We start from the raw sequence: 16,283 nt of genomic DNA, 5'->3' as shown, positions 1-16,283 counted from the left end.
ATAAATGGGTTACTATTTTTGGTAATGTTTAAATGGTTTATTGACAGACTGGATGATGATGTTTTAAAAGTTTTGTTTGTTTGAAGAGAGGAAATGTGGGAATATGTTTAAATAGAGATGGAAATTTAAATATAAAAGGAACAATTCAAACTGAGTTTAAGCAGATATAGTCTGCAATAGGGCTGTTATTTTTGATAACTCTTGATGGACTTTTGCTGATTAATATGGAGAGATGAGTTTTTAGAACTGTTTATAGAGAATGGGGTGAGGTATGGGATGAAGAGTTGCTTGGTGCTATTTTAAGAGACAGTGAAGATGTTGATCATATTTGCAGGGGATGAAGAGGGAGGTTCCTTTTTCTCTTTTCCCTTTTTCTTATCTGCATTAGATACACACACACACACTATAAGTTGTATTCATTTTATCTGTATAACATAATTTTCAATAACATTACTATATAAAAAATAAGGGGCCATGAATCAGAAACCTAGAAGCAAACAAAGCAAAATAAGATACAGGCAAATCTTCAGGCCTCTTCTTTTCCAATAGAGAGCAACTGACCTTAAACAATGCCATGGGACAATATCCCACAAATGCAATAGGAGAGAAGTCTTGAAGCTTTGCCTCCTTAATTACCATGTAGGCTTGAACATGAGCTCTTATTTGGCCAAGTCCACTTTTGTCTTATTCTATGGCACTCTATTAGCTTCTGCTATTTTAACTCCTGTACCACCTGAGAAAGTTTAGCAGCACATGGGATTAGCAGACAGGAAGCTGCTGCACAGGGACAATTCAACCCTCTGGTCACCTCCAAATTCCAACCAACATCAATAAAACTGTTTCTCGAGTTGCTAGGAAAATCCCTAAGTGCTTAGTAGAATTCCTCCAGATACATAAGGTGCCTGAGGCAGATAGTCAGTCATGCCATCCTACAGAAATTATGCAGAGTGATTAAACTCATCTGACCAGAAAGTTATTTAAAATGGCAAAGGACTATATTTGTATCCTATATCCTCACACAATTTATCTGAAAAAAAGAGAGATCCGGTATATGCCTGCATATATATTTTGAGCCTGAAATTATATTGAGACAAGTTATGATAATATCAACCAAGGCAGATAATCAAGCGAAGAAATCAACTCCACAAAGCGGCTAAAACTACTTTTATTGAAATTGGCTATAACAAAATCTGGCACATCTGATTATGTGGTACCTCCCCCTTTCTGTCCAATGAATTAGGGAGGTGTTTGTCTGAGCTATTTGCAAATGTTACCTGGATGTTGTAGACAATGTATTTTAATCCCATATACTTTTAGCCACAAAGCTGCAGATCTCTATCAAGTTCACTTGACTTACTCTACAGGTATTTGTGAGTTACTGAGCCTTCCTAGACACTCTTCCAAGGCATGGAGACTGAAAGCTTATAAGACAAATAGTTTTAGAAATACCAGTATCAGACCAGTGAGGAAATCCAAGAGGGATGTATCTTGTTGGGGCAGCCACGTGGGATCCTTATCTTGTTCTTATAGTTCAGCTGAATGCACAGACACTTACACCACACCATCTCAAAAGTAGGACGCCTGATCACAGATAAATTATTTCTTAAGAGCACAACCACCCTCCCTCTTGAACCCTGGCACTGCAGTTGATATCAGACACAAAACTCGGGAGGAGAAATCTTCAGGAGGACCACAGCCCTAATCTGCTCAATAATATATACCTTAGATCTATTCGTTCATTTACCACCAACTTATGAATAAAGGTAGTATTATTACAGATGGATCTGGCATTCAGCAACAGTAGATATAGTAATTTACAATACTATATGGTACATGTAATATCAAAACAGAATTTAAATGTTTTGTTATTGAAGTGGGATCTTCCTCAAAGACTAAAGTGCCTAGGAAGCTATACTAAAGACATTAAGATATTATCTTAATATCGGTACTTAGACACTCACTGTTCATCAACTACACATAAATGTTGATGTTCTACCCACCGAAGCTGCCATGTACAATAATAGAGAGCTGCTTCAACAGTTAGTCAGTCACTTTAAAATATATCTGTTTCCACCTCTATCTTTCAGGAAGCATAAATTTTTTTAACAAATGAAAAGCATGTTCTCAATAGTTTTGCAAAATTAGGAATCATAACCTTTAGAGGCTTAGTTTTTACTTTACTTTTTCTTTATTCCCAGATTTAGTTTTTATTCAAACAATAGAATATTTGGTCCTTAATGAAGGGGAAAAAATCAAGCAAAATAGATGAACTTGTAAAATATATGAAGTATTTCTAATACTACATATTTGCCACTATTGCATAAATAGATATTTTCCATTTCATCTTGCTCATATCCCAAAAGTTCCAAATCAGATCAGATAAGAATCAGTTCTGATTATGGTATGAGAGACAATGAGAGTTGGATACAAATTTACCAAAAACATATTTTTAAAAGCTAGGGATGCAGAGCATGGCATTCAGAATTCATTCCAACCCTCTAATAATAGCTCCACTTTAAGTCATGTGACTGCCAGAGAGGAAGAATGGAGTTCAAAGTTTTTTTTTAAAAAAAGAAAAGCTCACATTACATGGTACTCCAGAGGGGAATAGTGGTAAAATTTTCTTGGATTTTTTTTTCCTCTGCAACCCCGGCCTATTCAGCCTATTTTCAAACTTGATCTTTCTTTTGACAGCTTCTATCCTAACAACAAGTTTTGTCTCATCCTGTTCAGTATTATATGCTGATGGACAGAGTCCCAAGTCTCTTTTATCACAACAGAGTAAGAAATAGCTGAGTATGGTCCAGTTGTCAATTCCATAACTCCAGTGTACCACAAAGTCAGAAGCCCTAGAAATTACAAATAAAAAGAATACCACTTGTACAGCTATCAATAAACTATTCAAAGTCAATATTATGCTGTTCCTGTTATCTAGAAGAAAGCAACTATGGATTTTAAAAGCCTAATATACAAAAATAACCATAAGTTTTTGAAATGCCATGATTTCCTACTATCTCTCAAATATATGTCCAATAAACACAACAAAAAGTATTGGATATAGCTTTTGGCGATTACATTTTTAAAATAATGATATAAAATTGAAAATCAGACTATTATTTTAACTGATTGAAAAAGAATATTGAGTTCACAGTAAGTCATGAAAGGAAGTTATTACCTAGGTCTCCAATGATTTATAGTAGCATACTTTTAGGATTATTATATTGATAGTCCACCTTTTTTCTAAGGCTCAAGATCAGCCCCAGCCAGACACTACTAGACTACCACTGGCCAAGGATAAATAGCATCAACTGTATGGAAAAATCTAGGTAACAAGTTGATCCTCACCTGTAATTATTCAAACTACAAAGTTCATGCGCTATAATTAGGAATTTCTACTGCTTTGTTTATAACAGAAAAAGCCTTTCCAAAGACAACGGTATTTATTTATTTACTACCAGTTGTATATTCTACCTTTATTTTGTACAATCAAGATAAGTGTATATAAAGGTCTATTTTCTCCACAACAATCCCCCTATGAAGTGGGTTGCGTTGAGTGTGACCTCATCCCTGTAATATTCTTCATGATCCTAGTGCCCTTTGCATATTTTAAGATGAAAGTTTTAAGAATTTCCAACCAGCATGATGTCAGAGAACAAACTTAAATGCGAACTTAGAAAGGCTTGAAGCCTAACCAGTAACAGTAACAGAGTTGGAAGGGATCTTGGAGGTCATCTAGTCCAACCCCCTGCTCACGCAGACCTATACTAAGATATGAGAGAGAGAGATTTCACCATTTTTAGAATAATCTGAAACTCAGTTCCTGGTTTGTAGTACTTTTATCTTCCTTGCTCCGGCACAATCTGACCATCACCAAGTGCTATACAGTGAGATGAAATCGGGGCTAGCCGCCCAGTGCTCCCCATCACCATTTAAACATTCCCACAGCCCCACCCCCAGCCACATGCGCATTCCACTCCCCTCAACTGATTCCTTGTTAGATGCTGGCCAGATGCCGAAGCCTACCCAGTGCACAGGCGCCTGTTCCAACTGAGCTGTTCCCAGCTCCCAGCTCTCAGCTGAACATGCTGCCCAACATCCACGAAAGCAGCACTGGGCCCGGCCGGAATCCGAGTGGAAGTAGCAACGGATCCGAGGCCCACAGGTATAGGGCGTGGTGGGTGTAGCTTGGCCACCCAGTCGCTCCGTTGTGCTGGAATGCCCCGGTGCAACGTCCTGGGTGTTGCCTATCCCCGCTGACACTAAAATTTAATGTCAGCCCCGCCAGGCATGCCAGGGCTGACACTAAATTTTACAGAAATATAAACAATATAATTTCAAAAAAGAATACCCAGCTGGATTAGGATAAAATCTATGTTAGTTTGGCATTGGCAAATAGAAGGTGGAGTTTCATCTCTTCATATCAGTCACCCAGCAAATGGCAGTTTGAAGCATGTTACCCTCAAAGGTAACCAGATTCCTACACCAAGAGATAAAAAATATGGGGGAAAAGTTGTAGGCTCAGCCAATCAAGAGGTACAAAGGAAGAGTGCCCTGAAGTGGGCTTCTCTCCTGTGGAAAAGTTTGTCGTTCCCCCTCCAAGGCAAGAGTAGCTCCCACTGTTATGATGCTCCAAAAGATTTAAAAAACCCGGCTTTCTGGAACACCTATTGTTTCTGACTACTATAGAGTACCTAGTATAGGAATGCTATGTTATAATTTTAAAACATAATAAGATATGTTTTCTTTTCTTTTATTATTGTTGTATTTTATTGCCAATGCATTGGATGGGGATGTCTGGATGGGGAGAAACAGGCTTCGACTCAACCCTTCCAAGACCGAGTGGCTGTGGCTGCCGGCGTCCCGGTATAGCCAGCTGACGCCATCGCTGGTTATTGGGGGCGAATCATTGGCCCCCACGGAGAGGGCCCACAACTTGGGTGTCCTCCTGGATGCACGGCTGTCTTTAGAAGGGCATATGACAGCCGTGGCCAGGGGGGCTTTTTGTCAGGTTCACCTGATACGCCAGTTGCGCCCCTTTCTGGACCGGGACACCCTACTCACGGTCACTCAAGCACTCATCACTTCTCGTCTGGACTATTGTAACACTCTCTACATGGGGCTCCCCTTGGGGTACACCCGGAGGCTCCAACTGGTGCAGAATGCGGCTGCGCAGGGGATTATGGGAGCGACGGGGCGCTCCCATGTGACTCCTCTCCTGCGCAAGCTGCATTGGCTTCCGGTGGACTTCCGGGTGCGCTTCAAGGTGTTGGTGATCACCTTTAAAGCGCTCCATGGCTTAGGGCCAGGGTACTTACGGGACCGCCTTCTGCCACCAATAGCCTCCCACCGGCCGGTTCGCTCCCACAGAGAGGGCCTCCTCAGGGTGCCGTCGGCCAGACAATGCCGACTGACGACTCCCAGGAGGAGAGCCTTCTCTGTGGTGGCACCTACTCTATGGAACAATCTACCCCCAGAGATACGAGTGATCTCCGACCTCCGGATTTTTCGTCGGGCTCTAAAAACTTATTTTTTTCAGTTAGCCGGTCTGTCTTGATTTTAGGGTTAGTTTTAAAATTTTAATATTGATTTTAATTGACAAGTTTTAAATTATGGGCCAAATTTATAAATTATTTTAACTTTATTTTTATCTGTGATGTTATGTATAGATGTTTTTATCTTGGCTGTTCACCGCCCTGAGTCCGAAAGGAGAAGGGCGGTATAGAAATTTGAATAATAAATAAATAAATTGCTTTATCATCATTTAGAGTCACTTTGACTGAAATAGTTTATAAATGTATAAATAGAATAAGGAAATATTCCAAAATTTGATGGCTGTTTGGCAATCAAACAGATTGCCTCAAGTAGTTATATGTTTCTTCTTTTTTGGAGAAGCAGAAGGTAGGCAGCCTTCTGTAAAGCATACTATAACAGCATCCTTTCACAAAAAAAAAAAAAAAAAAAAAGTAAAATGAAGAGTGAGCTAGGCCAGGTGATTTTCAAGATCTCTTTAACTTTACCATCCTAGGCAAACCTGATTAATATAACAAGCTGTATATCAGGAAATGGAGCTAGTGTAAAAGACAGCAGGGAGACTTTTGCAAAGCATATGCTCCACACATCACATTACTTTGCTCTTCAAACATTTCATTGCTTTTTATTGTGCTTCCAAGTGCAATTCAATGTACTTGTGTTGATCTACAAAGTTCTAAACTATGTGAGACTAGGAAATTTAAAGTATTATTTATTTCCAAATTAATGTTAATCCAAGAGTCTATCTGAATTGTGGTAGGATATGAATGTTGGTAATTTATTATCATAATTAGAAACCAGATTCTGTAGCATAATTACAGAATTTACTACCAAAGAAGAAAAAAATTGCCTCCCTTCTCGTTCTGCTTTCAACGAATAAATACTCTACATTTTCAGAACATACAGTGTATGTAGAGCTCTCTGGGCCTCAAAGCAAAACTCTCACAAGGAGCTGTGCAATTTGAGAGTTAAGTTGTTGACTCTCTCCCAATTGAGATTGGTTTTGAGAAAGAGAAGAGAGACATCATGAGCTACTTTATCTTCTCTGCTGCTGTTACAACATGCTTAAGCCTCACAACAATCTCCTCTTACACTCTTAGTCATTACAAAGCATCCCATTCCTGGCTGACGACTAGAAGGTAACTGTCAGTAATGGCACTACTACTGTTGTTGAGGCAACAGCTTACTTGGGAACAACAGTGGAGAATGATGAAGTAGCAGTAACTCTACCCTCACATGCCATTCTTCTCTTGTTGGAGCACTTGTGAGACCAGGCTTATTTCTTTGAAAGACTGAAGGTATGGAGCAAAGGAGAATCTGGAGTATCCTGTATTTCTGAGCTCTGTAGAATTAAGCTATTAATTTTTAACTGGGAAAAAGCCTTGCCTTTGCTATTTGGATGCCCCTGCTTTTAACTCTGTGATGCTATGTTATTATTTAAATTAAACACCTCTCTCAAAGTTGGAATTGTATTGCTTGATTGCATGGTAAATATTGATATTTTTATTGCAACAAGTAATCCTCAACTTATGATCACAAATGGATGGCAATTTTGGTCATTAAGTGATGTGGTCACTAAGTGAGTCATCAGGTGACTGAACTGGAGTGTACTACCATTTTTACTGTGGTGGTTAAGTGAATAACAGCATTCGTTAAATGAATCCAGCTTCCTCCCTTGACTTTCCTAGTTGGAAACCGGATCGGAATGTAACAAATCATGACCATGACTGCAAGATGCTACAACCATCATAAATGTGAGCCAGTTGCCAAGCACCCAAATTATGATAATGTGACCTTAGGGTGGTGCAATAGTTGTAATTTCAAGAAGCATTATGATCATAAGTCACTTTTTCAGAGGCCGCCATAACTTTGAACCAATGATAACCATTGGCATAATGATAAGCAGATAAAAGTAGTCAGAATTAGTTCCCCAACTGATAAAAACATATAAACCTATGTAAGCTTCCTTGTTATCAGGTCAGAAATCCATTTCCTTATCAATTTGTCTCAATGTTGTTGAGAATTTTAATTTATATATTGATTCTAAATTGAACATAAATAATTGCTGAAATTCAAGTAAGCACATCCCATCTATCTCAATTAATTTTGCTAAAAAGAATTCTGTAACACTCATACCTCTAAGAGGAACTTTCTATTTAAGCAGTTGTCAATCAGTCTGATACTAATTTACCATAAACATTTTGTCTACAGCTTTAACTTCCCATACACTATTGATTCAACCATATAAGGAATGCATATCAAAACTCTGCAGTTAATCTAAACCAGGGGTGAAATCTATTTACCTTCCCTACTGGTTTGGAAGTGCTTGTGCGCGTACGTCACGTGCGATTTTTCAGAAGGTCAAAAACAGATTACTTCCTGTTTTTACTTCCTGTTAAAACCAGGAAGTAATGATGTCTGGGGGGGTGGGCAGAGCTTTGTGCTGCCGCCACTACCAGTTCACCAAACCATGCGCCGCTGCGGCTACCGGTTCACTCGAACCGGTGCGAACCAGTAGCATTTCACCCCTGATCTAAACTTATTACAAAATGTAAAAACTTTTACTAGCTTTTAGAAATTTGAAAACTTTTACAAATGTAGTTTTCCTGTTAGTTTACTCAAATGGGAAAAAATTAGTTTAGTTTATTGTTTATTGATTAATCTGGGAAAATGAAAACTATAGAAAAATAGAAAAGCCTGCTTTTTTTCTTACAACATAAGCAACTAGCTTTGCAAACCCAATACAATGTATAAAATTTGTACCACAAGAAAGGTCCAAACAATGTATGACTTTGCATTCAATGCAACACCTTTTCTCAGTTAAAAATCAATAGCTTAATTTTATGTATAAAAACCACTACATGATCAGATTATTTGGTCTTTAAAATATTTTGATAATTAAAGGCTATTTGAATAATTTTAAAACTACTGAAACAAAATTAATAGCTAGCAATATTATTAATACTCTCATTCATGCATATTTGAGGATTTTTTTTGTTATGGTAATACTGCTCAAAAATATTTTCCCCAGAAATGCTTGCCTTATTTAGTGCCTCTTTATTTGGATCAGGTAATGATTTGGAGAATTTTTGATGAGTTCAGTAAACATGTGTGTCCCTAAAGGAAAAAAAGCTTCAATATTTTATCTTGTTTTAATGAAATCATTACAATTTGTTTCTATTTTTAATATACTATTTATTGGGTTTTGATTATAAAGATTTTGTTTAAAAATATACTCCTTTGTAAATTACTTTAGGAATCCCTCTGATAACAAGAGAGTAAACTGAGGAAAAGAAAAATCATTAGATAGCCTGATCATCTAGCAGTGATCATTACTACAAAATGCAGTCTTGCTTCAGAAGCAATGTAGAATATGGTCCATGTGTATGCATATATTTCTTCCTCTAGCATATAATTAAGAGCTCCAATTTTGGATTGAATTTACTTTCACCATTCTGTTAGAATAAAATAGAAACTTTATTTAGTCAGCATAAAACTGACTAAATAAGTATAAAACTAACACAGATATACAAGTAGATACAAAACTCCAGAAAACAATAGGACATATTCACTGTAAGTTGTCAGCCCTACTATTAAAAATTGAATTATAAATGATAAACTTTAAGGTAGTACTGTTTTATGTATTTAGAAAAGAAAAGCAAGCAAAAGCTACTACTAAAACAGAAGCAACTTTCAACATTGTAATGAAACAAAGAAAAATTAAGTATACCCATTTTAACTCAATTGTATCAAACAGATGTAAAAACCATTAAGTTTTCAAAAAGGAAACTGCGAAAAGAGGCAAGTTTGAACATGAGCCACATGTTCATGGAACTAATCGGTTTCATTTTCTGAATCTCAACTAAAATGATATTCAACTAATATTCTCTGATTTTCTCGTTTTCTATCATTTCGATGGATATCTGAAAACTGCTATCTCGCCTGTCCTGAGATGAGCTTCCCTATTTTTTCACATATTAATATAATTGCAAATATAGACCAATTTTTTTAAATCTTTTCATTTTTGGTATCATTTTAAACAAAAATGTCATACCGACACAATCTTATTTAAGTGAGCAAAGGTGAGGGCAGCACAGGCATCAAAGCACTGTAGTTGTTTGGCTCCACACGGAATAATTATAACACTTTTTAAGCAGAAGAGTGGTGAAAGACATGTGCTAAAACAGGTTATCAATTTTTGAGATAAGTAATTCATCCAAGCTGGGATAAGAGATTTTAAGAGGTTTTCCTTGTACCAAAAAATCCCCAAACACATCAATGTTTTAAAAAATATTCAAATGTCAGTAAACTATACTATCAATTTTGAAAATACCCATTACTTGTGGGAATCAATCAAAGGCTAATATGGTAGTATAAAGGATTAAAGTAAGTTTTCCTATACAAGCTCAACTACATCCATATGTTTTTCTCTTGGCAGCAAAACAGAAATGGTTTGCTATTGCTTTTTTTCCTGGATTTTTTGTTTGTTTGTTTGTTTAACTTTCCTTTCTACCCTGTAGATTTGGTATCCCTTGGTGGCCTTCCATCCAACTCTTCACAAGGCCAGTCCCTGCCTAGCTTACATGCCCACCAAAAGCTGGACAGGTGCTGCCACCTCCAGCACCCAACCACCTTAAGCAAGTCTTATAAGTTGCTCAACCTTACCGTGAGAGTCTAAAACACCATTTTGAGCTTCTGAATTTCGGGGGGGGGGGGGAGGAGCGACAAATGTTAACAGTTTTGGCAAATTACAAACCCCAGCCTAGCCCAGCCTAGCCCAACCCGAGAATGCCCTTTTCCAGTGTCCACAAGCCAAGAACTTAACCTGTTAGAAAGTATCCTGCCAAATGCGGGAGCAGCACAGAGCTCTCCCCACTTCAAAGACTTTCAAAGACTGTGCTAAAACACCCAACCATCGGAAGCGGGGGGGAGAGAGAGAGAGAGAGAGAGAAAAGGCGTTTCAGCAAAATAAGCCTCTCTTGACTCCCCAACTCGCCCTACGAAGCTTTTGGGTCTCCCCAGATCTCCCATTCTTCTGCTGAAGGTGGGGGGGGGAGGGAAACAAATAAAGGGACAACTTGGGTGAATCCAGACTGTTCCGAACAGGAAGAAAAGCAGCAGCCTTTTTCTCTTCTCCTATTCACAGGAAGGCACCTCTCATATCCCAGAAGGAAACGAAAGGGTCATGTCAACGTTTCTCGTCCCCTTCGCCCAAAAACATTCCCGCCACGCCGGGGTCCCGCAGGGCCGGGTCGTTCTCCCCGACTCGGGGGCCCCGCGAGTTCTAGGCGCAAGACGCCACCCAGGCCCATCTCGGGACCTTCCTCCCATCTCCGTAACTAACTTGTGGGGGAAGCGAAAGGAAAAGGAGGGCAGCGGCCGCGCAACAAGTTCCCGGTTGGCCCTAGAGACTCGACTCCTATGTCTTTTCCCTCACCGGCCGCCGCTTCTTCTTCCTCTTCTTCTTCTTCCTCCTCCTCTCCTCTTCCTCGTCTCCCTCCCTCCCTCCTTCCTTCCTTCCCCTCCTTTCCCTTCCATCCCCTCGCCGCCACTCGCGACTCTCCCTCACTTACCTCCGCCATGTTCGCCGCTCAGCTGAGGCGGGCCGAGCCTGGAGAAGGGGAATCACATCGCCGCCGCGGCGGAGAGGAGGAAATGGCACGGAAAGGTTGCGGGAGCAGCGGCGGCGATGGGTCACAGGCTCTGGGAAGCGGCAGCAGTGGATGCAGGGAGGAGGGAGCGGGAAGCCACCAGGGGGAGGAAGAGGCCCAACGTCACCGCGCAAAGGAGGTGGGCGCGCCCGCGACACCGCCTCTCCGCTCCCCCCGCCCGCTTCCTCGCTTTGCCTGCCCTTCTCTTTCTCTGCCAGCGCGAGCGCTTCAGTCACGAGACGGCGGCGTCCGTTTCCCGGCGTCGCGCTCGCGAAAGGCGCATTCACGCCCCCCCCCGCCCCTTCCTCCCACCCCCCGAACACGAGAAGAGAAACGGTCTCTTCGGGGACTGGGGCCGTTTGGAAGTGGGGGGGGGAAAGGTGTTTTAAACGAACTACGCACGCGCAGTCCACACCCAGGGCCGAGGTCCCGACTTCTCTGGGCGGACGACGAGTCTCCACAACGTAACGCGGGGCCGCCCAATTTTTTTTTTTTTTTTTTTTACTATTATTAAAAAAAAATGAGCACCTTGTACAAAACAGCGACTCAACCCACCCGCCCAGATGGGCTGGGGTGAGTCAAAAGCTTCCGCTTCGCCAAAGTTACCCCCCCCTCCCAATCTCCTTCGGCGCTCTCTTCGCACGTTTACTTTCGCGCATTTTCCCCGCGGTAAAAGAATGGAGCCCAAATTCTTTCCCGACTTGGGTCAAATAAGTATAGCCGCAGCCACTTTCCGTATCGCGAATACGCGGGGATAAAGAAGCAGGAAGAGGGGGACTCGTGATGGGGAAAGCGCAAAAGCCACTCCAGAGCAGGTTATCGCTGCCGTTTATCTTTCTGAAAGGCGGGAAGAGTCGATCACGGCTCGCCCGGTATCCCCCCCCCCCAACGCCCCCAGTGTGGTCTCGTATAGGATCTCCTGCTTGAGCAGGGGGATGGACTAGTTTAGTGTTTAGTTTTGAAGCATTTATTTATTATGTCACAGCTAGTCCTCGATTTATAACAGTTCATTTAGTGACTGTTCGAAGTCACAACGGCGCTGAAAAAAGTGACATGACTGTTTTTCACATTTATGACCATTGAAGCATACTCAGGTAAATGATTTACATTTGGATGCTTGACAACTGACGGTTGCGGTGTCCCAGTTGTCAATTGATCACCTTTTGTGACCTAACAAAGTCACTGGGGAAACCAGATTCACTTAACAATTGTGTTACTAATTTAACAAGTGCAGGGATTCACATAACAAATGGGGTAAGAAAAGTGGTAAAATGGGGCAAAACTCACTTAACAAATTTCTCACTAAACAACATAAATTTTGGACTTAGTTGTGGTTGTAAGTTGAGATCTACCTGTATACTATCTCATATGGGTAGTCCTTGACTTACAACCATTTGTTTAATGACAGAAGTTACAACAGCACTGAAAGTAGTGACGTGACCTTTTTTTTCACACTTAGAACGTTGCAGCATCTCCATGGTCATATGATCAAAACTTGGATGCTTGGCAACTGGCACATATTTATGAGGTTGCAGTGTCCCAGAATCATGTGATTGACCTTTGCTACCTTCTGACAAGCAAAGTCAATTGGGAAGCCAAGTTCACTTAACCACTGTCTTACTAATATAATAGCTGCTATGATTCACTTAACTGAGGCAAGAAAAGTTGTAAAATGGGGCAAAACTCACTTAACAACTATCTTGCTTAGTAACAAAAATTTGGGACTCAATTGTCATAAATTGAGGACTACCTGTATATTTAAAAGATTAAGTAGTGAAAAGAGCCAAGAGTGCAAGTGTCATAGGAAACAAGGACTGAAGCGACTAATTTATGGTTTGCCATTCTGCTCGTGTGGGAAGAGGGCTCAGGTTAGGACTCAGCAATTTGCAAACCATCCCCCCCTCCCAAACCAAAATAAATTCCTTTTTGGAGTTCTTAGAACTGTATCAGTTGAGCCACCAAAGTTTGGTGACACAGTGCCAACAAAGCAGCCTGGGTTTTCTGACATTTGGTGGCTGAAAATTTCCAGAGCTTTTAACATAGTTAAGGTTGTAAAGAAGACCCTTTAACTCAGGGGTGTCAAACTGGTGGGCCATGGGTCAGATGTGTCACACATAGGCCACGCCCACCTCAGCTCCATGAATGGGAAAAAGTCACGAAATGTCATTTGATGGCAACATGACGCTGCAAGTTTGACACCCGTGCTTTAACCCATTAGAAAAAAAAATCCCAGCACTGCCTGTTTTGTATCTACTGATTTCAGTGGGACAGTCTCTAGTTACATGCAACTATTGCACTCTCCAATAAATATGCATAAGATTGAATTCTGCTGAACTCAGCAGGATTTCCAACAGGACATAAAATGTTGCACTGTAAATGCAAAGATGAAAGCAGTGCAATATAATATAAAAGTGCATTGCAGTACAATCTGTTATTTTAATGTTGAAATCCAGGATGTGGTTTTATTGTGTCTTAATGTGTCTTCTTGCAGAATTATTCTACGAATTACCAACTATGTAGAAGGGACATTTGAAAAATGTTATAGACATTTCCGATATTGAGTAGGAAGTTTAAAAAGATATATCTTTAGATCCTGTTGTATGCAAGTCATGATACATTGTGTTTCATAGATATGCCATAAAAAATTATCCCTAATTTGCAATTGGTATGGTGGTGTTCTTTGAGTCAGTGTTGACTCCTGATGACTGCCTGAAAGTCCATGTAGTTTTCTTGGAAATGTTTTAGAATTGGTTTGCCATTACCTGCTTTCTGGGGCTGAGAAAGTGATGGGCCAAAGGTTGTCCAGCTGGCTTAGTACCTAAGGTGATACTAGTTCTTGTGGTCTCCCAGTTTCTAGCCTGATGGAACCGCCAAACTGGCTCTAATTTGCAACTTACTTATTTAGTTATCATACGGCATGTTCACATCATATTTCAGTAAAAAGGGATAAAATACAAAACAGAAATAAAAAATAATTTGCAACTACTCCCATCTCCGTAACTTTCCCTCCCAGAATCACATAGTTTGAGTTGGATGACTATATATGTGCTGAAATAAATAAATCTTTAATATGAGAATTTAGTGTCTTATCTGATTATATTATACATTAAGTTGATTTGATCCCACTGCTTTTTAGTAACAATTTTCAAATTTTGTACTGCATATTTATTTTAGTTTTGCTTGTTAGTTGCAATATAGACTTCCACAACTGATTTGTCTTTCAGCTCAGTTTAAGAGTTATTATTTAACTCTGCTGATTAGCTTGGTAGCAACTGAAACCTAATTTGTTCAGGGATTACTTTTGATATTTGTGGAACCTATACAAAGAAAATACTAGGTTGTAGGTTTGTTTTGATTATATTAGTAAATTGTTTTCTACCAGAGGTCTATATAATTATATTATCTTTTGAAACCATTTTTAACGTTTTTGTAGAAATCAAATTAAAAGTTTAATATTTGGACTTTCTGGTCCTGATTGCAATGCTGCCTTCGAAATTGCATAGTTGTCAAATAATGTATTTGAAAGAATTAAGTAAAAGTAGTTACAGGAAAATGAAGGAAAGAGATGAAATTAAATTATTCATGTAATGTTTGAAGTATGCTTGAATGTCCTGTTTCTGAAACAAGTGGCAGGTTATTTTAAAACAATCATGAAGTGTTTTATTTTATTTATTTAATCTATACTATATGTCGCCCATCTCACTATCAAGTGACTGTATACAATGTACTTTTTTTATATATATTGGACACCTGTACCAGAGCACATGTATATATTGGACATCACAGTCTTGTGATTCCTGGAGCAGTGATATATGATTTCCGAAAACTGACTATAATACAATTTTTTTTTTCAATTTTGGGCAGGGAAAAAATTAAAATCAAAATTAAAGTGTTACCCTAAAATAGACACTCAAAACTCCTTAAAATGACAACACCACAGCCTTGCCTACTTGGTAGCCCTTAATCCTGCCTGCATTTAGCATGGTCTTGAATTGCCATCACTCTTGTAAATAATATTCAATAAGAGTTACGTATTATCACCATGCTATTAGATTGACTTGAAAAAAATAATTGAAATGATTTGGACTTGTCTTACTACTGGTTAGAAATTTTTTAGGATTTTCAGCTTGTTTTAGTAGTAGTTGCTGCCTGTTAAGGACACTTGACTATATTTCTTAGCTCTATCAAGTAAATGGCACTGAACTGACACTTAATTCATCATTGTGGGTTATTGATACATTCTGCTTATTAGCATCTTTTCGTTTTATAACAGGCAAAAAACAAGTCATTTTCCTGAAATATGGGGGTACTATTACAATTCTCAGTCAACTTTGGGGGAAAAATAATTGCATCTTATCTAGAGACTCTTAAGCTATATACCACTAAAATGCTCATTGTCATAACTTTTACCTTGTAAAACGGTACATCATAAGGCAACAATTTTTGAACCAGATACATGAAATGGGCTAATATAGAGAGAGTAACCAAAATCTGGGATCCATGACTCTTGAATGAATGTAATTTGGGGAAGTTTTGGCTGTTTCAGTACTACTGACTTCTGTTGGGTTGCTGCTGCAGTTATTTGATCTTGATTTTAAATATTCTGTGCAGTCTCCCAGTGAATCTCACAATCTCTCTCTCTTATTCACTCTGTAATGATGAATTGACTCAGCATGTGGCTCTTAAAGAAGCAATAACTTTAAGGTGCATGAAGAAAGGTCTGGATATTTTTTATTGATTTATGTGTTTGTTCTCTGCTGACAAACATGCATATGTATCTATATCCCATCTTTGTTCAAAAACTCAAGGCAATACATAAGAGTTCTATATTATTATTTTTCTCCACAACCTTGTGAAGTAAGTTGGGCTGAAATTCATTTAATGAGCAGCCGTGGCTACAGATGGAATATAAACTGGATCTCTCTGATGTCAATCAAATACATTAGCCTCTACACCAGGTGTCAGCAACCTGTGGTTCTGGAACCGCATGCGGATCTTTGGGACCTCTGCTGTGGCTCCCTGTCAGGTGATCCCACCACTGGCTGGCCCCACTCCTTGCCCCCCATCCCAGTCACTCCTTGCCTGGCCTAAGAAGGTAAGGGA

The 16,283-nt window shown here is 39.5% G+C and overlaps 2 protein-coding genes across 6 annotated transcripts in view; one reads left to right on the top strand and one right to left on the bottom strand.

The window, feature by feature from the left end:
* MIER1 (MIER1 transcriptional regulator) overlaps positions 1 to 11,427 on the bottom strand; it is an 81,241-nt gene extending 69,814 nt beyond the window's left edge. For 2 of the 3 annotated variants that reach the window (XM_034433251.2, XM_087891093.1), the window contains exon 1: positions 11,103 to 11,362. In XM_034433251.2, coding sequence (XP_034289142.2) covers positions 11,103 to 11,111 — 9 coding nt within the window. In that variant the 5' untranslated portion in view covers positions 11,112 to 11,362. Of the gene's footprint in view, positions 1 to 11,102 lie in introns of all 3 variants that reach the window. The other variant, XM_034433252.2, reaches the window with a different exon arrangement.
* Positions 11,410 to 16,283, top strand: part of DNAI4 (dynein axonemal intermediate chain 4) — a 40,737-nt gene continuing 35,863 nt past the window's right edge. Inside the window, exon 1 of one of the 3 annotated variants that reach the window (XM_034433255.3) lies at positions 11,410 to 11,753. In XM_034433255.3, coding sequence (XP_034289146.2) covers positions 11,701 to 11,753 — 53 coding nt within the window. In that variant the 5' untranslated portion in view covers positions 11,410 to 11,700. Of the gene's footprint in view, positions 12,275 to 16,283 lie in introns of all 3 variants that reach the window. The other 2 variants (XM_034433257.3, XM_034433256.3) reach the window with 2 other exon arrangements.

Source organism: Pantherophis guttatus, chromosome 3 (assembly GCF_059756535.1).
Source record: "Pantherophis guttatus breed Tessera chromosome 3, ASM5975653v1, whole genome shotgun sequence".
Lineage (NCBI taxonomy): Eukaryota > Metazoa > Chordata > Lepidosauria > Squamata > Colubridae > Pantherophis > Pantherophis guttatus.
The sequence above is the reverse complement of the archived record's forward strand: the minus strand, read 5'-3'. Positions and strand labels throughout refer to the sequence as shown.